General features: G+C 32.1%; 1 protein-coding gene across 2 annotated transcripts; it reads right to left on the bottom strand.

Moving 5' to 3' along the window:
• Positions 1-7,998: 7,998 nt before the first annotated feature.
• On the bottom strand, positions 7,999-20,140 carry LOC111031883. 2 transcript variants are annotated; one of them, XM_022312001.1, is made up of 3 exons: positions 20,010-20,140; positions 9,407-9,498; positions 7,999-8,899 (listed from the first exon to the last, which is right to left on the bottom strand). In XM_022312001.1, the coding sequence occupies exons 1-3, from the start codon at positions 20,028-20,030 to the stop codon at positions 8,782-8,784; spliced, it is 231 nt and encodes a 76-aa protein (XP_022167693.1). In that variant the 5' UTR covers positions 20,031-20,140; the 3' UTR covers positions 7,999-8,781. The 2 variants fall into 2 exon arrangements, 1 of the variants encoding a protein (XP_022167693.1); XR_002604253.1 differs by lacking the exon at positions 20,010-20,140 and adding an exon at positions 17,846-18,012 and having other exon boundaries at positions 8,008-8,899.
• Positions 20,141-21,547: the final 1,407 nt, after the last annotated feature.

Here is a 21,547-nt window from a genome sequence, read left to right as displayed (position 1 = left end):
ACCTACGCTAAGTAAGTATGTCGTAGTGTATGACACTCGGACGTGATTTCAACTTTTTTTTAGTTTACTTTCAAATTATTTTTCTTTTATTTTTAACACTTTTCGCCTGTACGGTCTAAGAAAAATAGAAAAATAGTAACGGTTAGGAAAATCTAACACAGCATATATAACATATATTAGTAAACCTAATCAAAATGATAAATACATAATACATTAAGATTTAAAAAGTCAAAGTTAATCCATAAATTGATTTCACACCAGAAAATGGTATGAAATTCCGTATATGATACAATTATGTATTGGTACCTATACGTAAAACTGGTCAGAAATTATTTTAAACGTGATTTTATATTGTTAACCAGCAATATCATCAAAACGGCACAAAGCGTAATTATGTGATTATAACCCTGGATATTATTTTGATGATGAGATAATTCAATAAGTATAATAACCGACTGCAGTAGTCGCGCGTCATAAAAATAATATACCACCTGCATTTCTGCACAGTACAAATAACAAATTTAACAATACTGCAAGAGCTGCAGGATGATTTATACTTTTTGCCTTTTACCTACAATATTTTAATATATATATATTATGTTATTTTTTTCTTCACATTTTAAATTCAATTAGAAGATTTGAAAGGAATCAATAAGCTCGACAGCAATTACTTCTGTTAGCCAGCAGCTTTACCTGTGTACCAGGTACCTATAGTACGGAACATGTGAGGGAGCAATCTTTTATAGGTACATTGGTCATATGCACGATAACGGATCTGAGATAATAATATTATATTATTTATTACCAACACATTATTCAACCTACAATGCTAATACAAGAGGGACGATATATTTTCGTATTTTGCTTTACATGTCTGAAGACGACGAGTAGATAAACTATAAGCCCATTCAATATCACATAACAACCAATTCTACACTACACCTAAATATTATTATCTTACCATCGACATTATTATAATTTTATTTGTATTTGATTTTAAGACGCATACCTGCAGTGCGTACTGCACTCGTATCTCAATACAGTAGTGTTTGAGTGCGAATGTGTGTATGTGCGTGTGTATGCGTGTTTGAGTGCACTGTGGTGGGACTGGGAAGAACGTGGGGGGGGGTGGTAATAACCGACTTAAGGCGATTTACGTTGACGGGATGCTGACATATACGCACATCTTAAATTCTTTATCCGACTGTTAAATTACCCTGTCGGCAGCTGCTATAGCTATTACAGCCGTGACAGTTATTAGGTGGGCTCATGATTATATTATAGGCTCTATATGATGCGAATAATTCCAATAATTTATTTAATAATTATACACACACACACACACACACACGCACGCGCGCGTGCGCTCGCGATGAAACGATTGGAGGAAGATAACCGTATCGACCTTATAACTATATTATAATCTTTTCTATATAATATTCACTTGCTTGATGTCTGTGTATCGTACGCTATTATACGCCTATATAGACAGTAGGTATGTCTTATATTATACTTGAGTTCAAATAGTTTTTTTTTTTAAATAAAATGTACCGTTCTTTAAGAAGATTACGTAGAACTTAGGAGTGATTATTTTTCCCCAAATAATAGGAAGAAATACTAATGATTTTCTTCAGTTACCTACTTATAAAATAATATAATACACCTAATATACTTGGAGCGTAAATGGTAAACATCTTATATTATTATTGCGAATTAAGGTACCTATTATAAACTACTATAAATTTAGTATTTACTGCGCTCTTATCGATGAATTATTGTTGGTACATTATAATTAGCAGGCGCACCTGCTGTGAAGATCATATTAAAACCATTAATTTTAGATGTTGCGGTCGATAAAGATTTGATGGGCCTTTATACATATAAAAGTCATTTGAGTGAAGATATAAAAATTAAAAAGCAGAATATAAATAAATAACTAATTTAGTATTTATTTAATATATTTATCGCCACATGTTGGACATTGGTAATATTTTTCAATAACGTAATGAAGCGTTATCCGGTTTATATTTATATAAAATTTAGAAAATATATACATGTACTTGTATTCGTCTGTAAACGTGTTTAGCACGAGTATACGTATAATAAAAATAACTGCTACTATATTTGTTCACAAGTATACATAATATTTTATACATACATACATCAAATTATTTAGAGAATTATTCAGTTTCAGATTATGCAATTAAATATACATGTTAAAAGTCGATTGTGATTTCCAAAACAAATGTATAGGTAGATGGGAAAAAAATAAAAGTTGTATAATTTAATATTAAGTTATTAAAGGTTAAAAAAATAGTAATCATCAGTGTGTGTCATTAATGGATGGCTTTTCACATCAAGCGTTTCATGTAAATATTGTATTGTTTTTTTAAAATTTGTTTTAAACTTGTGATGTAACTTGTTTATTTAATTAATATTTAATACGATATGTATTCCTACTCTCATCTTATATACTTATTGTGCTCCTATTTACAGATTGTATATTCCAAATAAAGAAAAAAAAAGTTATTAAAGGCTGTGCTTTATAAAATAAATAATATTTTACATGTTCACTGTTAAAAACAATAATAACTACACTGTATATTGTACTATTGCATGTACTATACCAATGGCGTATAAATCAATATAATATGTACAAAAGGTAGTTACAAAAATAGAAAGTGTACAAAGTATTTCAATTTTTTTTTGTGTTGGACATATGAATATAAACATTTTATTTCTCTTATCAGTAAGTTGTTGGAGAACTGACACACTGTATTATATTATGCATGTAGGGTGAATGGCGCTGTAGCATTATATTAAGGGTGACGTGACTGCATTTACTAAATTTAGTATTTACATTGCGGTTCCATCAAGGCTTGTTCATCTGAAACGAAAAAAATTGTTTTATACAAGTATGGTGATAAAATGTTCTGTGTACAGAATAGGTATACCTATATGTTTCTATGATGTTTGTTGAAATAATAAAATATATTATATTTTTATTTCCCACAGGTATAACAGAGGCTGTTTTCTAAGAGTTTGACAATACGAGTATAAGGGTCGGCTGCAGCAGGCCTGAAACGAAAAAACAAAAAATGATAGCCACCACAAAATAATATAATAAAATAAAATACATTTTTAGTTCAAGCCATTTAAGACGCACGAAAAGTCATTTTATTTCATTGAATATTATCAATACGTCTGCAGCATTTCTCTTTCAGAATAATAACATACAGTTGGTAGTTCTATTAAAATCCTGTCAAACAATGCAAATACGATCTATGTATTATACAACAAAACATATCGTCGTAAAATACGTATCATTGAAGTACTTGTATTATATTCTTGTAGTATTCTGCGAATATCGACGCGGCCAGTGAGTATTGCCGTGCATTCAGATCAGTCAACGGCATCGACCCTTGAAGTCTTGAGCGCGGCCTCGGATACAGACGGCAAAAATTTGATTATTATTTCACTTCCGGTTCTCCTCGAAGAACATCGCTCAACATCCTTCTGACTTCATGGAGTTCGATCGCATAACCACGATGGAAATAATAATAAGGTAGTACGCTGATTCTTATACACAATAATAATAATGTCATAACGAGCAATAATATAGAAATAACGCGGGCGTTGGAAAATAAAAATAATAAAGGCACCGCGCTGCAACCCACTCGTCGCAACGACGCCACTGGTCGTATTATATTGTATTATACTATTATTATTATTATCCGCCGAGAGGAAAAACAGACGTTTCCGATGACCGGCGTATATACAGCTCAAACGCTGAGACGTCGAAATATAAATTATTATTAGACGAATATTATCGATTGGTCGGTAGTGCGGCTTAGACTGTTTACGCGTTTTCGGTATTAAATTTTCTCGACGTTTATGATGTGACAATATAATATACACGACACGCACACAATGTAGTTATATAAAAGTGGTGACTCTGTGCGCAATCGAGGTTCAAATAATATATTATATTGGACGGAGTGTACAACACCAGCCACTGCCCCCCTCCATAACCACACCCCACGCCGTAGCCCACAAGACTGTCAAATATATTAATAATAAAAAAAATTGATTACACTCAGTTTCACTATGAAAACACCCACAGCGGGTAGGAAAACCGTTGCGGCCGCAGTAGCGAGGGAAGCTATTTTAACTCGAGGAGCAAAGATTCTAGTTTACACCCACAAACCCACCCAAAATTTTATCAAACACATAAAAAAAACATTTTGATTCAAACTATTTAAAACCAAAAAAAAAAAAACAAAAAGAGAAAAAAATACTGGACCATTATTGCCTTAACATTGTGGACATTTGGATGGAATTTTCACTAATTTAATGAGACAATTAGTAAAGAAAAATGTTAGTTGATCCTAACATTGTGTCATGCAGGTGGTCATAGAATTATGCAGTAGTCAAGATAAGGAAGAGTAACAACATTTCCTGTAATCTGCCTTCGTCAAATATTGTTTTTCTTCTGGTAAGGGTACATTACGAGCTACACATTATTTTATGGCCCCTAAAATTACAATGAGTAAATCTATTGGTAAAAATATACTAGGAATATGTTTTGTATAAAAATCGGTGTAAGAAACTGTGGTAATAGCCAATAGTGAAATATTATTATACTCTATTCAGTATTCGTATATCAGAATAAAAAAGGTACTACCTCAGGCTTTACGTTTCTTTTTCATTGATCAAGTTTAAATTCTATGTAATTGTTTCTATATAAAATAAGGGGGTGAGTCGGTACTCGATAATATAAATCGAGTTAACTGTCATTATTTTTCTTAAACCAGTGAAAATGTCAAAATTTGTATCAATAAAAATGCCAGGCCTCACGAGTACAACACGATTCGCTGTACTCACTACTCGGCTTATACTGGAGAGCTACCAATCTCCTGCTATCAAAATCAGTAAATCACTATATCATCTTTTGCGTATGTGTAGTGGTAATATAATTGAGGTTATATTATATTACCATAAAACACTTTATGTTTTGTGCATGCACTTGGTGATTATTTCAGAATTTTAAGACATGCCATTAAAAATGTACCTATACACATTGCAGTTAATTGTAAAAAAAATCTTTTCGGCGATACATAATTTTACTTACTAGTTACTACTCACCATTACATTTTTTCCAAAGTAATATTCTTAAATAATACCATATAATTAATTTGTATTACATCGATGCACAGTCATAGTAACATTAGTAATATAAAAACAACGACTTCGTTCTACATAACTTTCCATGAACACTCTATTACAAGTAATTTTCTTTAAATTAAATACTATTATCATATAAGTATAGTATTAATTATTAGTTAAATGTATTTCATCACCTTAAAATTTAACGGAACAATATAGATACCATCCTCGAAACTTTTATTCTATCCACTGTGTAGTACTAGCTGTATATAATATAGGGTGAGTCGTGGAGTTTTCCTGGTTTCTCTTGAGTTTTCAGGTGTAATATTTGAGTCATAATAGGTATAGTCTATGTTAGACGAAAATATTACTGACTTCTTTCAAATCTTGAAACAGAAAATTTTTTTTTAGAACGGAAGTATTTTAGAAGTATTTATTTCTGCTGTCAATAGTGTAATATAATACATACATTCTCTGTATATCCAATTTACTTAAATACCTAATATGCATACAAAGAAAAAAACATACAAATGTAAATACACCGACACACAGTAGGTAAATATACAGGTAAATACTATGTATATATTGTGTGTGTGTAGAACAATGTTTACTGCAGTACATACGGCGTTAATTTAACTTTGATTTAAATTGGTATTATGAGATTAAACTTACAGCAATTATTATAAAAAAATAAACAATCACACTGCTTATATTATATACATGCTATAAGACTGCATTGTTGTGCTTTTTCATTCAACAGTTTTTTTAAGTGTATTATACCATCCGGAACGAGTAAAAGAATTAAATTCCGAATATTCTCAACAGTTTGAACTACGAGTATATACCCTCCATTACATTTAGTATATTGTTGTTTTCTATTCGAACTTTTGGGTCTACGCCAATACAGTGATTTATATTGTACTGTGAATGTTAGTAAGATTTGAACTTTGCTTTGGGCTTTATGACTTCTATACCAAAAGCCACGAATATTATCATTTATATTATTATTATTATTAATAAATATAGTTTAAAGAATTGCGAATATTATGTAGTATATGTTACTGGTAGAGTATGAAAAACGGGTAATGTGAACACCAGAACACACCCATGCCTATTGGATTAAGTCAAAATATCTGTAAAACGTTTATTTTGTACATCAACCGGGTAATTTGTACACGTGTTGATCAAATAAAATACGATAAAATATGATATATTTCTGTAATAAAATAATAAAATATGATAAAATGTAAAATATAATGTTTAAGTATACTACATTATGATAAAACATGTGCACTATGTTGCTTAATTTTAAACTTCAGTATACCTACGGTGCTATCGGTTTTTTTGTTCATTTGTTCGGAATATTAAAATATGTTCTCAAAAGAGACATTTTATGGGTTTTTCAATAAATTAATTAATGAAAAGAATGAGCATTCTGTGTATTTAATGAAATCAAAATGTTATGACTTATGACGTATTATTTGAAATTAAAAAGTGAAATTAACCGGGAAAAAACAATAAGTTATACAATTTTCAAAGAGATAATACGTTATAACTTATTATTTAGTTATTAATATTGGTGGAGAACACAAATTAATATTTCTAAATTTCTAATGTCAGAAGGTAGTACAAATATTTTATATTGCAGTATAAACGAAAATATATATAACATGCTATATGATATACATTTGAGTATTGGACATGGCGGAAAATACCAATTAAATTTTATTCGAGAAATCAATTTTCTCTATGTTCTAAACCATTAATAGATATTTTAGAAGTGTTTGCTATAAAAACATCTTAGCGGGAAAATGTGAAATAGCTAATGCACAATCTTTTTCTGATAGTCAAGATTTTAAAAAATGCTTATGTAAAAGTAAATGTTTATCAAATAAAAGTAAATGTTAATCTGGAGGTATAATACTTTGCGATTCCAATTCCTCCCTAAATTTGGACTTTTCCAATAAAAAAGTATACTTACCTGTTTAATTTTTCAATTTTTTTCATATTTAGAATAATAATTTAATAAAACTTATTATATATATTTTTTTGGATTAATATGATTTGGATTTTTTTACTTCATACTTTATCCATAGCACTCTGAATAACGTGTACTCTAGGCATTAGCTAGATAATTCAACATTGCACATATTTAAGGTCAACAATTTTTATGAAGATGAGAATTTGTATTATTGGATATACATTTTATAATAACTGAAATAACACTTCCATGGTAAATATTTTCACTTGAGTTTTACGATTTCTTAATTTTTTCTTGGTTTACTATCATAATTTTATTTTGCTATTGTATTTTATTAGTATGATATATGTTGGTATTATTCCTGTAAGTAGGTAGTACCAAATTATTCAATATTAAATTGAAATGAAAACGTCGAATTTTATTTTTTGTAAACTGCAACAAATTGTATATTATATTTATATATTTTTACACAAACTTTTTTTTTCTTAAAATAATTACAATAACACGCAATGCAACTATTCATTGAATAAATTGATGGATTATAACAACGTTTAATCATTTAAACTTATTTCGAGAAAACAGAAAAATAAAAAAAACAATTTTTTTTATATTAATAGAATTAACAATTGACATTTTACCTCATAGATATTATACATATTATAATATTACATATATTCCTTATTATTTTTGTGATCATGTTCAGGGCAATGATTATAGTAATGTGTGTCGTGTGTATGTGTAGTTATGACTTATGTGTTTGGGTTGCGTTTTGGCGGTGTTTTTGATTTCAAAGCCGTTTAGACGTCTTTCGGTGAATTATACATATTTTATTTACGGCTAATATAGTATAGGTATATAGGTTTTAAAAATGACCTCTTACAATACCTCTTAAGCTAATTGATCGATATTATAATATTACCGACATATATACACGCTGTGTATATAACATTATAAGTACGCGTTAAGAGATAATATATTTAAGTTTTAAAATTATTCATATACATAGGTATTTATATATTTTATTAGAATACACAAGGAGAGTATAATATTATAAAATAGATTTTTTTTAAAAAACCGATCATTTACGATGAACGTCGTTTATTTTGCTTAAAATTTAACATAATATACGATTCTACTTATTAAGATACAACCGGACAGCAGACCGTTATTTTTTCTATTGGGCTATTCGTTAACGAATTTCTAGAATCGACGTAGACGTTTTTTTTTTTTTACAGCTTTCCGTCGATTAAAAAAAAAAAAACATATTTATATTAAATTCGTAAAAGAATGCAAACGCGTCTGCTGCCAGTTTTTGGTAACATTCGAACCACCAGCGAGCCTCGTCAGAGGATTTCTCTTAGTTTTACAATATTCTAATTTTATATAAACCTTTATAATTATTATTAAATTAAATTTAAAGGGGTTTTTTTTAAAATTAACTTTAAAAAAACACTATCATTATCTAATGATACTGTGTATTAAAAAAAATTACACACTTATTGTTAAAACACCGAAAACACCACTACTGGGACACGTCTGAACGGCGGGTGAAACGAAAAGACCGCCATCACGGTGCCACGGTGACGGCTGGGAGAACGGTGACGGCGTGTTGGTAAGTTTATTTACTGCGGTTGTCAGTGAATGCCTTCCAAGGGCGAATAGGACTTGTATTGGTACAGGTCCTGTCCACCATATCCGTACAAAAGCCGTCCTCGGCCATGTTCGTCGTAATACGGATATCTGTACTTGGGTCTGGAAAATCACAAACGAGCACAATGTCATTATAATTATACGATTATATATTTTGTATTATAATTCGTTATAATATAATGTAGGTATTAGGTGTATATTATTTACGTTCTGCAGTTTCAGAAACTTGCAGCATGCAAAGTGCATATATTGTGCACATATTTGTAGAGATTTTCACCCTCTCCCCCTTTCTTTCGTGGTGTCGAGAGGCCGTACGACTATCATCCGCCTACCAACGGAACTTCTCAAACACACAATTTTGGGATTTTTTTACTACTAGGTGCACCAAAAAGTCAAAAGTAAAAAAAATGCAAAAACATATCAATATATGGAGGTTTTTATGAGGCGAACTGCGGAGACGACGACAACTAGCGTCGTGTAGGTAGGTTCATAAATTCGCGGCGTGCTGTTAAAATACTATTTTCACTATTGCGTGTTGTCCGCAGGTGCAGTATGTAGTGCAGTTGCAGTTATATAATATAGAACTATAAGTTGTAAGTATATACGCACCTTTCGAAGTATTGAAAGTTCGGCGCTTTGGGCGTCAATGTCGCACTAACCACGGAGACGGCCAACGCTACCGACGCAAGCGCTAGCAAAATCTGAAAAAATAAAAAGCGGTAAGACTTTATTTATAGTTTATAGATTTAATTAGGTATTATATAATATTATTTTAATATTCACTATATTATTATTATATGGTGGAAATAATTCATAACCGGCGTACAATAATAATACTCGAAAAACCATCACAGCAAGGACGCTTGTAAATGACACTCGATATATTATACGTTTATTGCTTAAAGGTAATAATAATATGTGCACAGGTTTTCTGGAAGGAGTTCTGGAGCTGTCACAGCTCGTCTAGTGCCGGAAAGGGGTGTATAGGAGGGTGGCGCCTTTCCGGGGTTAATTATATTATTATAATTTATAATATACGACGCACGTGTTGCAATATAGCTGTAGCCTGTTATTTATATTATATAAGTAGGTATTATAGTCGGGCATGAAAACAGAAATAAAAACCGGGGGGGGGGGATCATAGGTGCAAAAACAAAACATGCTTATCGTTATTAAACAAAATATTGTTGATTTATCGTTCTTACGTTATTATTTTAATAGTGTGTGACATCGATGTCTTATATAGTGGTGTGTGTATTTATATTACGCGCTTGTTTATGATTTGTGATCTTGAATATTGTAATATTATGTATCGCTATCGTATCTTGTGATTTTGTGCCTCACCGGTTATGATGGTTTATATAATAGTTGTCACAATCCGTAATTTTAATTATTTTGCGACTTGTGGCTTGATTATATATATTAAATAATAATATGTTTAAATGTTTAATGTGTACAATATATGTACCTACATTGATGGTTAAAGTTTGAATCACCGAGTACACATGCGTCGATCGATCACAATGCATATAAACTTTTAAAATGCATGTTTTATTCTCAAACGTGGCCCGATTTTTGTAGGTAAGATGCACGTGTTCTAAGTTTTTTACGTCTTAGACAAGTAACATGTTATTATGATGGAGATACTCAAATTATTATTCCCGAAACTAAACACGCTTTCGACAAAGCATTTGTTTTTCAAGAATATTTTTCGCCTTGTATGGCTTTTCCTTTAGAACTTTTCACGTAATCCATATACAGACATATTATTTAAAATCTCTCAACCAGTATTTAAAATAAAAATAATCAGATAAAATAACTTGTTATGACAAAGGAGCAATACAATCACGCAAGCACAAACGTGATAATATGTAAACGAAAATAATGTTCTGACAGCATGAACCAAAATTGTTATACTTGAACATCAAAAGCGAATTGACAAGTGACAGTTTGACATGTCAGCCGTCGATGCTTTAGACGATTATTATCACCCGCCGCCTATGTCGCAGTACGATTATGGATTAATACAACAAGGTATGTATCATTATATTTTATTATTAATTAATTAATTTTTATAATTTTTTTTTTTTATAATAATTATAATATAACTATTGGTATTATACAATATATAAATCTGTACCATTAATTGACCATGTGAAAGTGCAGTCGGTTATATGTAAGCGGTTATCGGCGTATTATTTAGTTTTTTTCACTGACAACGCCTTACAGAAAGCATTAATGTAACAAAAAATATAAAACAAATGTATTGATGTAAAAAACATTGTATTCGATTCAATTTAGTGTATTGGACGGGTAAATGTCTTATGCAGGGAAATGTATTGCAAAAAATGGCAGACTATGGTGGGAAGTTTCCTATATACTCTCACAGCACACGCACCGCAACAGTCTTTAACTGTGACCTATAAATACTATATAAACATGGTATAGTATAGGCAATTTATACCTATATGGCTATACATATGTAGATAAGTGTGACGTGCATGCGTGTATAGCAAGCAAGCCGCTAAAATTTGATTATTTATTTTATTTACTCTCGTGATTTTTACGCACGAGGTAACAGAATATAAATGCCTATACTATATTATAGGATTTAAATATTAATCGATTGACTATTTATTACGTTATATTGTTATATTATGATAGGTATGTCGTACGTATAATAATAATATTATAGCACTTATGAATAATTATTGCTAACGGAAGAGTATACATTTTTTTTTTAAATATGTCAAATTTTAATAATATTAATTATATACGAAATCCCCAAAAGTGTGTATGAGTGAAGAGTGAAAAGTTGCCCGATCATCACAAATGAAAATCTCGACGTCGTATTCGGAATATATAATATATTATTATATTTCAAATCTTGATACCCCGCTTCTCTATTAATTCTTCCTCGTCCCTCTTTCGAACTCTATCTGCGTGTACCTATCTTTCACCGCCGAATTTTACATAATATCACAAATCGCTCCGATCGTCGTCTGCGACTAAACACTTGTCAACGAGTATCGTTTTTGTCGCATACATAAATAAAATATTCCAACTGTATGAACGGTATGCACCCGTTAATAAAACCGAATAATATGCACATTTGGACGGACGGCTGGCCTGTGACCCGTATAATATACAACACCCATTTCGTATATTATTATAATATTTTTTCGGTGTATTTAGAGTATTATACAATGTGTGCCCTGTCAATCATAACTTTTTTTACGACTTTAATATTATGCACTCATTATAATTGAGCCACGTGTGCGTTTACTGATAATAGGTGTATTATTTATCCTGCCTCGTATTTATAAATATTTGCAGATGGCCAATCTGTTTACGTTATGTATTATATTGGTATTCAAAGTTCTGGAAAAATATGTAAAAGTCATGTTATATTTTGTTCTCGTTGAGCGGATGTACTGCCATCGTGAAGTCTATACATGGTATAGGCTGTATTATGTCATAGACCATAATACAATAGTCATACATGATACCAGTGACATGGTTTGGTTTGGTATACGCATCGTCACGTCATAATATTATAGTAGTTTTATGTTTGAAACGAAAAATTGCTTGGAACCTTGTGCCTTGTACACTGTGCATAGTACATATTATATTATTTATACAATATGATGGAATACAGAATATATATATACATAATGATAATCGACGGAAATGAAATAATAACACGATTTTTTTAGTCTGCAGACTTAAGAGTTGGTTGATTTCTAATATAAAATCGTATTAGTTATTTTTTTTTAACTTTAATCACCCGACGTCTTATGCAGTAATAATAATATAAATTAAATGAAAACAAAAATAAAATTTAACAAAACAAAAGCAATAAAAAAGTAATCGATGACGGGACGAGGAACAATATAATTTTATCATGGGACACACTATATCGTTATACGGCGTGTGACGGTAGGAAGGAAATAATTGATTGTATGTACCTAACCTAATACCTATCTAACCTAAATACACAATTTTATACAAACAAAATATAAACCGCGAAAAGAACGAAACAAATAATTAACAAATTTAGTGTAAATTTCGCCGACTTTCGATGGTATTTATTCGATCTAATTTTGTTTATGTGCATACTATTTTAACAGAGCCATCGTTGCCGACTGGAGAAAGTGAAATGAACAGTAACAATTCGAATTTTCTTATCACACGTTTCAGTCATTATCGTCGAGTGTCTAAACGTGATTTTTTCGGTCAGAACAAATATTTAAGGATTTTATTGTACGCGTGCAACATCGTTAGGTAACTGAATTTTTGAAAAAAAAATTGTCTGAATTTTGTACATATTATACATATTTATAATATTTATTACCTATGTATTAAAATATCCAATGACTAACCTCATAACTCACCGCGTAGTTTATTAACTTCACAAAATGTGTACCTATGATTATTAAATTACGAAGATTTTTGTCGAGTATTGCGTGATTGAAATTTATTTTCATTTATCTAATCGACAATTTTGCAAGACGCGCCATGCGCGTGTGTATGCAATATGTATACCTATAATATTATTATCTCCTAATATAATATATTATTTACACTCTGACGTCACCGCGTGCCACTTGTGGCTGCACCGTAGCAATGGTAACTACTAATTGTGCTTTATCTGTAGCTATATTATATGCACAATCAATAATATAATGACTAGTGCAGTTTGGGAAAAACAGTAGAATAGAGACGCAAAATGATGTATCCAGGTATACAGTAATAATATACTTACTATAATTTAAAAAGTTAATTATGGATTTGAGAATTGACAAATTATTATGAGACTATTGAGACTACGATAATATTATTACCTAATCCCGTCTTAAATTCATAATCTAAAATAAAATCAATAGTACGAGCAGTATATAATATATTGTATTATGTCCATTTATAATACGAGTATGCATAGCCGTATAGGTATTTGTATCGATGAACATTATAATAATTTATAGATGTGAAATAATAAATATTTAAAATCGATATGAAATTGTGTCCAACGTCCATATTCCATAATGGCATATTAAACGATTGCGGTTTTATTTTGAATAGGTACATATTTTTCTTCAAATACCTATTATTATGTTCTCAAAAATCGATTTGTATGCAATATATTATGTTGGTGAGCTATTCACGTATGGTTTTCGTGTGTAGGTTTCACTGGTTCTAAGCATCCGACGACGATTTGTCATTCAGAGGGAAAAAACTGAACGGGTATATTATACACACTTTCCTAGCCGTTCATCCTTACCGACCCCCACCAATACACCGAACATTGATAAATTATTATATTTGTATTATGACGTACAGTCCGTGGAACATAGTCGTGCAGCATTGTTTTATACAACAGAAGAATGTTATATATATTTATATATATATATTATATTACATTTATAGACTGACCGAATACTATACAAATGTAGAGGTATTTATTATTTCATTTCCTGTGTTTGCCTACAATCTAATGGCATTATCGCAATAGGTGAATACGACGTCATTCGTTTTTTACAATAATAATATATAATATTTTAACACATGTTTTGATCTCGTTATATCAAATACGATATTTCACATGTAAAATATTTTTATTTATGTACAGTGACGTCAGTAACTCTGTCTTAAAAAATGAAAATTGCCCGAACAATTATCATATGTAGGCACCTGATTATTAATATTTATACTCGGTTGACAAACTGCTATTGGTGTCACGCAGCGTTTTCGCGATGAGGTCAATAATTATTATGGCATTACAATATTTTACAACTTGTGCATGTATTCCAGCACGAAACGTTAAGTTAGCAACAGGTCGCGTACCGTCAATAGGCAATGGCGCTTGCGTGTTCGCGGAGTGTAACTCAAAATCGCGGTATACCACTTCAACCCTCGACTCTCGACGATACGCTCTCGTCAGAGCCTCAAAATCGTTTACGGTAATGCCGGTATTGTAATATAATAAATAATAATTATCATATTATATACCGCATGTACCGATTGTTAACTTGCAAAACACGCAGTACGAAATAATGCTATTATTCACAAATCATTCAATTTTTAGAAGCAAACAGTTCTGAAATCGAATAATACGCGACTAATTATAATTTGTAAATGAATATTCATTGTTATTTCAGTATAGATTTGTTATTCTTATTTTTTGAAATCTACCAGTTCGTACATCGACACGTATATGGCGGTTTCACGTTTTAACAGTCTGTATAAATTATGCCATTTCTATATACCTACCTAATATTAGGTATTTGTCTGTTTATTATGTGGATTGTTTGATTATACTGCAATATAGCTTTTAGAATCTCTACATACATAAGATATAGTGACCACTATTTAACGGTTGTGTAAATACGACCGTATAGATTCCATATTATTGTCTATTGAAAATCCGATGAAAGCTGCTAGCGATTATTATAAAACCACTACTGCACCATGCGTGAACCGCAAGTACCTGCAGGGTATAGGTTTATTGTCACAATACAGTTGAATGAAGAACGTTTACAAACAATTTTCATGAAACCGAAATGGCATCAAAATAATAGCATAATAGCTTTGGAAAAACGATTATTATTATTATTCTTACCATGAATAAGTGCAGTAGGCATTAGCCGAATAATTAATAATTATTTTATCAGTAAATACTAATACATTATTTTAAAAAGTATTTAACTTTTTGAAAATATATTTTAACTTTTTTTTATCGTTATCGTTTTTATGTTATCTATTTTTTCGAATGACACTACGCGTTTTTATTTTCATATATTGTTATCAGAATATTTTCTTAGAAATTTCATATCTAAAAATCGAATTTCGAATGATTATTTAAAGTTAATCATAAATCATAATTGATAAGTATTTGTAGTTTTTTTTATGAGCAGCACTGAGGTATCCCGCTAAATGTTAGTCCGCCACTCTGCTTATCTAAAATTTTACTTCTAACTAATTGAATACTATTTATCGTTAAAAATTTAATTTTAATGCATCAAAATTCTCAGAAAAAATATGAAGATTACAACGTATATTGTCATTCAAAAAAATAAAAACTGAAAAAATGATAATATGAAAAAATATTGAGAAATATTATTTTTTTTAAAATTGTATTCTATTATAATTTTTAACTATAGATATGTAAAAAGTAAAGTTTCAAAAACAATCATGATTTTTTAAATAATTTGAATTGTTCAGTGTTTAAAATAACCACCCGGTATATGTATATTAAATTATTAATGTAAACAGACTGTAAAATCCGGAAATCTAGAATTTATTTACTCTGTGGATGACGAGTGAATAATATGACTGTAAGCTACTGTACACTGTACACATATTAAATAATACAATTTTGCTGGTAAGTGTTACAATAATACACATACTATAATGTAATACAATATAATATATTATAGTGTGTGCAAATTACAATGATTACTTTTTCGATTTTGTTTATGTATTTTGAGTAGGCGTAATGAGTATATTATTAATTACTATATATATCATGGCATGAAAAACATAAAAAAAATATAAGATTTATTTTCAACGACACTTATATCTATATGTATAAAAATTATGAACGTCACGAGACACTCTAATACGTGTTGAAAACAAATTTAAAAATTGCCGGCATAATATATTATTCGCTATGCAGACGTGCGTCGAAACTGTTAACAGCAATTTGACAAGTTGCGTTTAATCTCAAAAGATGATATTATAATAATTTAAATTATTCTATACATTCTATACGCCTTCTTGCTCCCGCAGTATCGGTTTAATTTACGTGAACCTATTTTATACTCGTATGAAATAATAATGTATAATATAACTGCATTTATACAACTAGAAATTAAAGTGTTTGTTGAAATGAATTATATTATCACCTAAGAATCGATATTCATATGATATAATACGTACTTATATAATAATATATTATTAAAGACATCTACGCGCGACCTCTTTTTATGGGTCAGGTCAAGAAAACCGTGTTACGAAAGGAAAAGTGGAACGCGGCCCTTACACCATAAGGTGCAGCCGATACTTTTATTTACATTTTTTAATCGATAATAATAATAATAATAATAATAATAATAATTGTACATAATAATTAATAAATAAAAATGTGTATAGCCATATAGGTACGCAGTTGTACGATTGTTTAATTAACACGAAAAAAATCTGGAGTGACCGCTCGCCTTAAAATCTATACATATATACACATAAAATATACACATATGGATAAACTCTGTAATCAGCGCACGTGAAGCATTATATTATATTATATACTACTATTTGATTACACTCGATAACGACGTAGTATGCAATTGACCGGTGGCTGGTTGGTATTAGAACTGGTAAATAAAAATAAAAAACACATTACGAATCCGCGAATTACACTATAGAAAACACGTACGCTCGCACAGTCATAATATTACGGTCAATTATTTTGCGAGCGTTTCCTGGTCGGATTTTCGAAAACTATTACTCGGTCCGTGTATACTTATATATAATATAGCAGCATACGATTCTGTCTTATAGGTCGTACCAAGTTGTACAAAGTTGGACCGAGTACGGGGTTGTACATCAGCTGTAAGGTAGGTTATATACTAAGTATCATTATATATATTGCATTTAATAGTTGGCAGCACACGGGCTCGAGAATATCGGGGGAGCGGAAACGGAAAAGTATATAAAAGAAAAAAATAATTCAACATGATCGAACAAATTTACCATCCGCCCTGCGCGCGCGATTCTTTGACCTACTTATTTCAGTGAGTTCATATTATTATGTACCCTTTCCCGCGGCGGCGCGACGGCGGTTGCTTACGAAGGGACCTGACGACGACCTTGACGGACGACCCGCTCCTCCGCGATGACCTACAAACGGGCGCGAAAACTTTTGGCGAAAAAAAAAATACTCGAACAGTCCCAAAAAATGTCCCTTCCGAAAATTAAACAGAATACATAACGTGCTGTGTGTACATACATATTATTATGAATTATAAATCACACTCAAAAAAGACTTACTGTCGTGTGCTGCGGCGGCGGCGAGACGTCTCACGTAACCATCATTGCGAAATTGTCTTTTCGCGCGCTCCGCGGGATCGCCCGCGAACGATCGGGCGACTTGACAGGCCGGCGTCAAGTCGCTCACTCGGTGGCAGCAGCGGGTCCGTAACAAAAGTAGGTCACCCGCCGCCGCCGCTGCCGCGCAGAACATGCACACGCGCGCTATCGCGACGTCCGACACACACACGCGCACACGCATACACACACACACTCACAACAGGCAGCGCTTCTATAGCAGCGGCGGCGGCGGCGGCGGCGGCGGCCGATCACTTTCACTGAGCCGCCGCCCGTGTGACGTGTGTTGTATAGCACAATATTATATATTTTATGTATAATATATAAACTATATATATATTTACGTATATGGCGTGCCGTATTGTACAAAATATGGACGCATATTGTAGGTATTTAGGCACAAAAATAATAGTAATAACGGCGGGTGAAGCTCGAGTGGAGTCTGTTGGAAATTTGCCCGGAACGAAAACGACAAAAAAGGGGGTGAAATTTGCATCCTCCGTCGCCGACGCGTGTCGCGGGGGTCGCGGCAACTTGCCGGTCGTCCTCGCGTCTACCCCTCGCTTCGAGGAGAAGTCTTGCGCGCTATCATTATATATAATATTACCGTTTCACGCAACAGGTTATAATAAAATATATTATTACATATTATATTATTATTATAGTGCTAAAAGTTGTTATCGATTCGGGACGAATTCGAACTAACCGGACGCAAAAAAATGTACACACTTCTACTTTAATTGGGACAGAGGCACATACCGACGGAATACAATCGAATTAATAATATCTAACAATATATAATCGTATTGAAGGATTCAGAAACTTTCTACATATGCTTACGTATATATTGTCAATAGAGCTCATGATTCTGAATTCTAATATATTTAAACTTTCAGTTGTTTATACCGTGTGCAGTATATATGTGTGAAAATTATGCAAAAATATATTTTTATTGTATCAAATGGTTATAAAAATACTAACTTATTTACATATTTTTACTTTTAAGTTAAAATTGTAGACACGTAACAACCACAAACTGGTACGCAATAATACTCTTAACACTACAGAAATATATTATTGAACTACCAGAAACGAAAGAAACTACAACGTCCTATACTAAAAGCGATCAACTACAATTCCAATTTTGATCATGTAATTTCAAATTATTTGCGGATATTGTGAGGAAATTTGTTTCAATGGTTCCGATTAAAAAGTTTCGATTGCATTCCGTTCCAAATCATGGCGTGCGAAAATCTTTATGCATCATCTAACCACAATGACAATACGCGAGGATCACGATATAGATTCAATATGTTATTTTGTGTATCGCAATAAACATAGCTAATAATAGATCGACTGTATCTTATCCATGCGGTTTTACGATAGCCGATTTAGCGACTATACTCATAGTTGTATAGGTTTCGGACAACAACGAGTAATATATTTATTTGATTTTTTACAAAGAAATACACAGGGCCTCCAAAAACATGCACAAAGACTCAGAACATCTCGCGTACTTATATAAAATTATATAACATAATAGAATTATACCAAGGTAAATCTTTATTACGCCGAGTGCACTGAAGGATGTTTCAAAGAAAATCATGGCGGCAAGTCTGCAGAAAGAAGCATTGGAATGAAGATTTTGAGAAATGTCACTATACAAAATTATGTAAGTACCTATACGGGTTTTAGAAATCGATTGCAAGCACCTATATGACCTACCACAATCTTAAAAATCCTTAAATATTCGGAGTACGATCGTTTTTAGGTTATTGAAACTACTTCTGCATAGTCCTGCACAACGCTAAAATAGTATAAAATACCTGTATATTGTATATAATATCCTACAGTCGAGTCATGATAAATCTCAAGAGGAATCAAAATAAATTCCACTTATGAATTGTTCGGGTTACATTTTTTTACATAAAAACGATCTTAAGCGGCGAGAAAAAATTTCGAGTCATTGAGACTCGGCTGTATACATATACATATACATATATATAGCCATATAGGCATCTTAGGCGCGTAATTACCACGGTATCTCGGAGAATGTTCACAGTGTAATTTATGATATGTTTACTTTCAGGTATAGGTAGGTACTTACCAATCGGTTCAGAGACGGCATGATGGCGCAATGCAGCTTGTTGGCATGATCGCTGTCCGGTGGCTACTGAGCTATCGCCATGCCAGTCGGTTCCGCGAGCGCGCGCGCGGGGGACACCCGGAGACGTGTGAAAGTGACTTTCACTCGGTCTCGGCTGTCCGGTTCGAGGGCATCCAAAATTGTTGTTTCCGAAACCGCGCGATACCGAACGCACAAATAACGACATATAGGTATGATGAATATCGCGCATCGGGTTTATATATTGTTATATTCTATGCGTCAAAGTACACGCGCTGTATATGTAAATTTTGGACGGGTGGTTATCGATCCGGTGATTTACTATGATGTGGATATCCGTTGATTTTTGGTTTTTGACTCCCGCCCCCTCGGAGATTCTCGTCCGCGTCTGAGACGCTCGCCCGCATTCATATTGTGTGCACTGCGGCCACCTGTCGAAGTTGCCAGTGCTGGACGATGTTGAACAAACAAAAAAAAACCCGGGAAAATCGTTCTTTAAAAAAAAAAATTGAACTTTGATCTCGGGAATAACTTCTCGTACGTTTTTTGTCGTTGCGTCAGCTCATATACGTGATATAATATAATTATAAAAATTATATTCTCGTGATACAATATAATACTTGTATCGTTAAACTATTTGCAAATTTTTGTAAATTATTTTATATTACATAGTGTTAAAATGTTCTCCCCTCTCCCCAAAAAAATTCTGCAGTATTAAGTTTGGATGACCATTGTCAGTATAAATTTAAGATAAAAAATTATATCGTCACGATTTTTCTGCTGACGGTGAACTTTCCGCATTTGTTCGGACATTTGACAGACGTTATTATAGGCAGTATGTATACATTGTATTATATTATTATACTGTGAAACTTCTGTATAACGAGTTCCCGTTTAACAAAATTTTCTGTTCGACGAAATATTAATGTGGACCAAGCCAAATTAGAGCCAAATTAATTTCGCTCTGTTTTCCAGTTCAGAATTTCTCTATAATACGAATTTTTTGTTGTTGTCCATTCTGATGCGACTATTATGGGAGATTTACTGTATTATAATTTTATAATGTTCGCACGAGCCGAGGTCCGGAGCGGAGAAAGTGCCATTTTGCGACATTGAGAGTAAAAGTGAAACGGTACATAACGGTTGGTTTGTACCGTTAGATTTTGTACGATGATAATAATAATACGCACGAATGGACTGTGGTACGGGTTTGAGTTTTCTATTTCGGCGGGAGACGCTCTGCAACTGGTATTTCTCACCCGCACCCGCTCCCGAGAGCGAAAAAAAAAGATATTTAAAATAAAATATAAGAAAAAAATAAAACGTTATTCCTGGGAGGGAAATCGTCTTAAGCTCATTGTGCGGGCGATCAAGAGCGAATATTATGGATGCCGCGTATATACTCGTATTGTATTCGTAGTAGTGACGCAGTGCTCGTTATTATTTTTTGTACAAACAAAATGCGATTATGGTTCTCTGGGCGGGACTTTGATACTCTGTTCGGGATGTTATTATTATTA

The sequence above is a fragment of the Myzus persicae genome, unplaced genomic scaffold, assembly GCF_001856785.1.
Source record: "Myzus persicae strain clone G006 unplaced genomic scaffold, MPER_G0061.0, whole genome shotgun sequence".
Classification (NCBI taxonomy): Eukaryota; Metazoa; Arthropoda; class Insecta; order Hemiptera; family Aphididae; genus Myzus; species Myzus persicae.
The sequence above is the reverse complement of the archived record's forward strand: the minus strand, read 5'-3'. Positions and strand labels throughout refer to the sequence as shown.

What these genes read in the sequence shown, in the direction of transcription:
- LOC111031883 (XM_022312001.1), bottom strand. Translation starts at nt 20,030, where the DNA reads ATGCCGTCTCTGAACCGATTG. An exon ending in TGCCGTCTCTGAACCGATTG is followed by an intron (nt 9,499 to 20,009) that starts GTAAGTACCTAC and finishes TTATTTTTTCAG; the next exon opens with ATTTTGCTAGCGCTTGCGTC. An exon ending in AACTTTCAATACTTCGAAAG is followed by an intron (nt 8,900 to 9,406) that starts GTGCGTATATAC and finishes GTGATTTTCCAG; the next exon opens with ACCCAAGTACAGATATCCGT.